At 59.7% G+C, this 7764-nt stretch overlaps 1 protein-coding gene across 1 annotated transcript in view; it reads right to left on the bottom strand.

Annotated features, from left to right (window-relative positions):
- The window catches only part of LOC104988305 (ribosomal protein S6 kinase alpha-2-like), a 152770-nt gene that overhangs the window by 55907 nt on the left and 89099 nt on the right, over positions 1-7764 (bottom strand). The window contains exons 5-8 of the mRNA XM_010839590.1: positions 7257-7336; positions 2590-2696; positions 457-522; positions 31-225 (exon numbers count right to left, since the gene is read on the bottom strand). Of these exons, the coding sequence (XP_010837892.1) occupies positions 31-225; positions 457-522; positions 2590-2696; positions 7257-7336 (448 nt within the window). The remainder of the gene's footprint in view (positions 1-30; positions 226-456; positions 523-2589; positions 2697-7256; positions 7337-7764) is intronic.

Here is a 7764-nt window from a genome sequence, read left to right as displayed (position 1 = left end):
GGAGCAGTCTCCATGCCAGATAGGGGGTGCCTGCTGGCCTCCCGGCCGCTGCGTCTCTGGTCAGCAGCTTCCGCTGGGTTGGGCGCGCACAGACCCTCGGTGTATGGGGCAGGGGGCACCCCTGTGTCCTTGTACCTGTTCACCAGGCTCGCGGGGGATGGCAGGTCTGAGACCTTCTCAAGCCCGGGGGGACGGTTTGCCCCCCCGCCCCCAGGACTGCCTGCCCTGTGAGAACAGGGCTGGGATGGGCCAGGAGCGCCTGAGCTGTGCAGACACAGAGCCCCTCAGGGATCTCCTGTCCCCAGGCGGGCGCTGGCTGGCCGGAGCCCACTCCTTCTCCCCGGATCTCCCCGGGAGCCCTGTCCTGGCTCTTGGGACCAGCCCCGAGCTCCAGGGAAACCCGTGAGATCTCAGGCTGGTCCCCTGGCCCCGGCCCTCGTCGCGGGTGCGGGCCACCTGGGAGCCCCACCAGGAGCCCTGTCCTGCTGCCCCCGGCTCTCTGCCGTGGGGCCGGGCTTGCTCCTGCGGGGGGCACGGCGGGGCTGGAGGCAGGCCAGCGCCCTGTGAGGCCCTGCTCCAGGTTGCAGCCCACGGCTCCTGGGGGGCTTCTGGTCACCCCGTCTCGCTCTTTGCTGTAACTAAACCCTGCTCCCCCAGCTCCTGGGAGGTGTCAGCCCAGCTCCAAAGAGACTGGGATGTACACTGTGAGGATTAACATGTGGATCCTTAAACACATTTGGGAAAGGGAGGGAGCTGGGACACAGGTCACCAGGAGGACACTAGGCGGAGGGCAGTGTCGGTCACAGCAGGACAGATGCCGTGTGACCCCACTCGCGTGGGGACCCAGAGCAGGACAGGATGGATGCCGTGTGACCCCACTTGCGTGGGGACCCAGAGCGGTCAGGTCCGTGGAGACGGGGAGTGGGGGGTGGGAGGCGGTGTTTCCACGGGGAAGAGTGTCGGTTTTGCAGGATGGAGAGTTGGGGACGGACGGAGGGTGGTGACGTACAACAGTGTCAGTGCTCTTGACACGACTAACCTGTGCCGTTGCAGATGGTCAAGATGGTCCATTTTATGTTATACTCCCCTTGCCACAATTAAAAAAAATCAGCCATGGGATTAAAATACCCACTATTTCATGGAAAAGGGCAGGAAAAAGCTACAGCATATAACTGAGGTGACATCTATAATGAAAGAAGCAAATGTTCTCGTCTTTGCTTCCAAGGCACACTTCACCTTTGCCCCAGAAGTGAGCAACTCTCAAGATTAACTCCTAATTCTCGTTCTTCCGCCTGCACTGACGTATTACCACGTCTAACTGTCCGGATCTCTCTGATCCTTAACCAGAGGGAGACTTGGGGTGCTGCCCTCCGCGTGGCCCAGGGCTCAGGGCAGGGGTGATGGTGGCCCCGCGCCCGCGGTGAAGGCGGCGTTTGCCGGGCACAGGGACACCCAGGAGAGGGCCTTTCACGGTTATTCACACATTCATCATTTACACGTGCAGCCAGAGATGCTCTGCCCAGCGGGCGCTCAGGCTGATGCCGGGCGTGGGTGTCAGGCAAACGCGCTTTGCGTCAGAGGCGTTGCCAACATTCCTGGCCTCCGGGCAAACCCGGGTGCTTCCGTCAGTGGCGGCTGCGTCTCAGAGCAGAGTGTGTGCTTTTCTCAGGTCACGGCAGGTAAAGGAGTAAGGGACGGAGAATAAGGCGGGGAGTTTCACCTCCTGGGCCCTCGGGACCTGGGTTGCCTTTCGCCCCAAGCCTTGGGGTCCCTCCAGGCCCCACCTATCCAGCGGCAGGCATGGACCTCAGTCTACGGGGGGAGGGGGGGTGGGTTGGGGGGTGTTGTCAACCACTTCAGAGGGCTGAGAAATCACCAACTCTGCAGCAGAGACCACTGAACTTAAAACAGCACCCTATAGACCCCTCCTTTCCAAGTGGGTCCCTCCTAGACTGTTAGCTCTGCATAGAAAATAGCAGGGAAATGCCTGAAATAAGAATATTACTATGTGGGGGGACTTTAAAAAAATTTAGACTGGATTAGCAAAATATCGTAGAAACAACATTACAGATGATCGTTGCCAAAGATACAGGAATCTATTTGGGATCTGGGCTGCGAATCTGGTCCACTGTCTTTTAGAAAACCTTGGAGCAGCTCAACTGACTCATCACCTAGAAACGGGCCCGCTGAGGCAGCTGAAGGGCTTCCAGAACCTGGAGGTGGGGGTGGGCCAGAGGCCAGCCTGGAGGAGGAGGTGTGTGGGGGCCGGGCCCCTGCAGGACGGGCCCCACCTAAGGGGGACAGCAGGTGTGGTTGGAGGGGCGGAGGGCCGCCTCCAGCCTGCCCAGCCTCCCCTGAACCGCAAGGGTGCAGCCTGGGCAGGAGGTGTTCAGAGGGTCAGGTGGGGAGCGGGGCCATCCCACACGTCTCAGCACAAGCCATGCCTGCGTCTGGCCCCTTCCGGGGGGCAGGCAGGTGGAATCCCCGTGTGCGGGGGTGGCACCGGGACGTCCCCGGCCTCCAGCCTGGTGTGTGCACCCAGGGGAACAGGGACAGAGTGAGGTCTCGGCGGGGCGGGGGGCTGCTCACTTCTCTGGCTTCAGGTCTCTGTAGATGATGCCCAGGCTGTGCAGGTGGTCCAAGGCCAAGGCCAGCTCCGCCAGGTAGAACTTGACGTCCTCCTCCGTGAACATCACCTGCAGGAGATAGAGGAGACTCAGCCTGCTCGGTCCGCTGGGTGTAGAGAGCAGGATGCTGCTCCTGAGGCCTGCCCTGAGCCCTGGGCCCCAAGCCCCGAGTCCTGAGCGTCGAGCCCCAAATCACAGTGCTCAGAGCCCCGAGCACTGAGTACTGAACCCTGATCACTGAGCCCTGAGCACTGAGCCCTGAGGAGTAGCCATGAGCCCTGAGCACTAAGCCCTGAGTCCTGAACACTGAGCCCCGAGGACTAGCCGTGAGCCCTGAGCACTGAGCCCTGAGCCCCGAGTCCCAAGCACTGAGCCCCGAGTCCCGAGCGCCGAGCCCCAAGTCCCGAGCGCTGAGCCCCGAGTCCTGACCCCTGAGCCCGGAGCACTGAGCACTGAGCCCCGAGTCCTGAGTGCCAAGCCCCGAGTCCCAAGCACTGAGCCCTGAGCCCCGAGCCCAGAGCACTGAGCCCCGAGCACTGAGCGCTGAGCCCTGAGTGCTGAGCACTGAGCCCTGGGCCCTGAGCCCCGAGCACTGAGCACTGAGCCCCGAGTCCTGAGTGCCAAGCCCCGAGTCCCAAGCACTGAGCCCTGAGCCCCAAGCCCAGAGCACTGAGCCCCGAGCACTGAGCGCTGAGCACTGAGCCCCAAGTCCTGAGCACTGAGCACTGAGCCCCGAGCACTGAGCACTGAGCCCTGAGCGCTGAGCCCTGAGCGCCGAGCACTGAGCCCTAAGCCCCGAGTCCCGAGCACTGAGCCCCGAGTCCCAAGCACTGAGCCCTGAGCCCTGAGTCCTAGGTGCTGAGCCCCGAGTCCCAAACACTGAGCCCTGAGCACTGAGCCCTGAGCACTGAGCCCCGAGTCCCAAGAACTGAGCCCCGAGCACTGAGCCCTGAGTCCCAAGCACTGAGCCCTGAGCACTGAGCGCTGAGCACTGAGCCCCGAGTCCTGAGCACTGAGCCCTGAGCACTGAGCGCTGAGCACTGAGCCCCGAGTCCTGAGCCCTGAGCCCTGAGCCCCAAGCACTGAGCCCTGAGCCCTGAGCCCCGAGCCCTGAGCCCCGAGCCCTGAGCCCGAGCACTGAGCCCTGTGCCCTGAGCACTGACCACTGAGCCCCAAGCACTGAGCACTGATCCCTGAGCCCTGTGCCCCAAGCACTGAGTACTGAGCACTGAGCCCCAAGCCCCAAGCCCTGAGCACTGAGCCCCGAGCACTGAGCACTGAGCCCTGAGCCCTGAGCACTGAGCACTGAGCCCCGAGCCCTGAGCACAGCTCCGCTCTGCAGACCATGGCCCTGACCAGGCTCTTCCGGCTCCTACAACAGAAGCATGAGTTCTCGTCGCAGTTTCAGGACCAGTGAATCTGGGGGCTCTTCTCACAAAGTGACTTGGCTTGTGGGTCGAACACCGGGCTGGGTTCTCTCCTCTGGGCAAGCTTCTCTTGCCCCTCAAACCATGTGGCTTGGGAGTGTGTTTCTGGGTTTATGTTTTAATACAAGTGCCTAGGATGTTCAGTTCAGTTCAGTTCAGTCGCTGAGTTGTGTCTGACTCTTTATGACCCCATGAACCACAGCACGCCAGGCCTCCCTGTCCATCACCAACTCCCAGAGTTTACTCAGACTCATGTCCATTGAGTCAGTGATGCCATCCAGCCATCTCATCCTCTGTCATCCCCTTCTCCTCCTGCCTTCAATCTTTCCCAGCATCAGAGTCTTTTCAAATGAGTCAGCTCTTCGCATCAGGTGGCCAAAGTATTGGAGTTTCATCTTCAGCATCAGTACTTCCAATGAATATTCGAAGGGCTGATTTCCTTTAGGATGGATTGGTGATTGGTTGGATTTCCTTGCAGTCCAAGGGACTCTCAAGATGTCTTCTCTGCCTGGGATGTACCATTTTATTATAACACAACCATCTAAACCACGCTGTGAAGGTCGATGTAAACAGGCCTGAAAGGTTTCCTGAGACCACGTCTTGAATCTCATTTCTCCTCCTTCAGACCTCACATCTTCCCCCCTCGGGTTACGGACGAGAAGCCGCTGTCTCTCCGAAGCGGACGAGTCCACTAACATGACCCACTCGTGTGGCGTCGGCAGGTGCCCCTCTCGGGGAGGCCAGTGGGAGAGGGATCCTGGCTCAGCTGAAACACACTCAAGGCCACGGCGCCCAGCAGACCTCCAGGTCATTGCCTCCCACGGTCTCCCTGTCCATGGCGGCTGTGAGAACCGGCATGCAATTCTGTAGTCACCTCACCAGCAAGCCAGATGCTACCAGAAAGCGTTCTCTACCTGCACCGTGAGAAGTCAGCATCACAGACAGCAGAAACCCGTGTCATGGCTGAACTCCCTCTGAAAATCAACACACCATCAGAAGGCTGCACGGGAAGCTGGGGCCAGGATAAGGGTCGTCTGGGGAAACGAACGTGATGACATCAGGCTGGTGCAGGTGGAGCTCGTCCCCTTCACAAAGGGGGTGCCTCCCAGTGGGGCCGGGACATGCGCCCCAAGTCCTGGAGGGAAGCATCAGGGTCCCGCCAACCCTTGCCGCCCCTCCAGCCTCTGGAATCACTTGTTCCGTCTCCACGCTTGACCAGCACCTCCTTCCCTGGCTGGGTCTTTCTTCCCTAAACTGGCCAACACGCTCAGGGGGCTTCTCTGCCATCAGATGCTGCTGGCTGTTGGGTTCCCCTTCGCCTGACCGTCCCCACCTCTGGACATAAGCACACGGGCGTGCCTGCAGTCCAGGCTTACAGTCACCGTTTCCTCTTCTTGGCTGTTCTTAGAACTCAGCTCAGGACGGTCTCCAAGTTCAAATGACAGAGTTTCTCTTCGGGAATGAAACATCCACGGATGTGAGTTCTCGAAGGAGTCAGTGCTGAGACCGACACTCACAAGGATGCCATCCAGTGGACTTGGGGAAAACAATGGAAAGAAAATACTTTTTCACGTAGAGTTAGGGTAACGTTCATTTCCCGTGTGTCCGTGAACTCTGAGACCCTGTTGAGCCCACACCGGACAATTTCACTTCAGCTCTGAAATACAGGGTCTTCCAGGAGCCTTACGTGTCCCACTGGGAGCCGCGGTAGGGCTTTTTCCAGGAGCCTTACGTGTCCCACTGGGAGCCGCGGAGCCTTACGTGCCCCACTGGGAGCCGCGGTAGGCTTTTTGCTAACCGTTGTTGCCTTTTTGGCCCAGAAGCCCAGCAACAGCGTGTGTCACAGTGGAGGCAGCCTGACTCTTGTAGACAAGGTCGGGGAGCAGACCAAGAGGCGCCAGGAGAGAAACGCCAGCCTCAACGATCCAGCCTCCCTGGAAACTGAGCTCAGCTGGGAGGCAGGTTGAAGGACCAGAGACCCGCTCCCAGAGAGCTTTTGGAGAACTGGGACCTGATTCTCCAAGCCATGCTTTCAGTCTATATGCAAAGAGCCCGATACATCTGTTGTGCTGTGACCTGGCGGTCCGGTGGGAGATGGAGAGACAGGGCAGCCTGAGGTCTCAGGGACCCCACCCTGCCCCACCATGACTGACTGCTCACTTCGGAGTGTCATGCAGGGTGGACAGCTCTCCTGCTGTGCCAGTGGGCGGTGAGGAAAGGGAGCGGGCAGCTGAACCCTTTGTTATGGCCAAGAGGAGCCCCACGGCGGGGGCGAGGCTGCATCAGAGGGTCGCAAACCTGCTGGTGCATCGTGACCAACACTGCCGCCCTCTCTTCTGAGTAAGGGAAACCACACGCAATCATCAGGACGAAGAGTCCAGAGTCACCCCTGCCTGGAGCAGGAGACTGGGTTTTCCATCCCATGAAGCAGGAGCCAGAGAGCTTCCACGTTGAGCCTCAAGACATTCTAGAAGGTTCCCGTCAGGTACTGGGGGCAAGGAGAAGCCCTGGGGCTGTGAAGTGGCTGGGGTCACGCAGGTCTCCCGCGCGCAGCCCTAACTGGACGCCCCAGACGCCCCTCCCAGGAAGTGTGGTCCCCGTGTTAACAGCATCTTCCTACAGTGGAAACCGATCCCGTGAAATAGCCTTTCCCACGTGACATGACCAAGTTTCCATCTGCTCTACACAAGGGTGGGTGGAGAACTCCACGGGGGTCATGGGAAGCCTCTTTTCTGAAGATCCTTCCCTGGTGGCTCGGTCAGTAAGTGATCTGCCTGCAAGACAGGAGACCTGGGTTCGATCCCTGGGTCAGGAAGATCTCCTGGAGAAGGGCATGGAAACCCACTCCAGTACCCTTGCCTGGGAAATCCATGGACAGAGGAGCCTGGCGGCCTACAGTCATGGGGTCGCCAAGAGTTGGACATCACTGAGTGACGAACACTTTCTTCGAGGACAACAGATTTCTTCTCCGTGTGACTTGCGAGACTTCTTTAAAACAAGTAATACACCTACACACACGTCATACACACCCCACCACCACACGTGCACACGTATACTGCACACGCACACACACACATGCCACCGGCACACATACGTGTGCATGTATGCACACACACACTCACACACAGCCCCCTCCTGCCACCCCTCTGTGTCCTGCAGACTCTAGGCAGCCACCCACAGCCCCCCAGCCCACACTGTGTACCTCTTTGGAGAGCCGGGTGAAGAGGTCCCCTCCGCGCAGGAAGTCCAGAATCAGGTAGAGTTTCCCCTCCGTCTGGAAGGCTGCAGACGGAGAGAGGTGAGAGCGTTTTTCACAGTGCCTGGGGTGGCCGTCATCCCTTGGGGCCAGCGCTGAGCGCTAGGAGCCCGTCTGTCTTTGGCTCAGACAGCACCGTGTGGTCTCTAATGCCGAGTCATTTCAGACGCAGGCCTGGGGCAGGGTGGACAGTGTGGGGGGCAGCACTCAGGGAGAGGGGGCCCACGGCAAAGAGCTCTGCCTGCACTTCTCACGAACAGTCTGGTGACTATTTCTTGTCCTCTCCTACCCACTCCCTCCCCTTCTTTCTTTCTCAATCACTAAGGGGATTGAACGACATGCAGGGAAAAGTGTCCGTGGGTCCCCGTGCTCTCACCACCCCTGTGAACACCAGGCCAACTGGGTCTCGTTGGAGAGTCGGCTTTGCTGTGAGCTGCCTGGGGAGGGGCAGGGC

The sequence above is a fragment of the Bison bison genome, unplaced genomic scaffold, assembly GCF_000754665.1.
Source record: "Bison bison bison isolate TAMUID 2011002044 unplaced genomic scaffold, Bison_UMD1.0 scf7180017864122, whole genome shotgun sequence".
Classification (NCBI taxonomy): domain Eukaryota; kingdom Metazoa; phylum Chordata; class Mammalia; order Artiodactyla; family Bovidae; genus Bison; species Bison bison.
The sequence above is the reverse complement of the archived record's forward strand: the minus strand, read 5'-3'. Positions and strand labels throughout refer to the sequence as shown.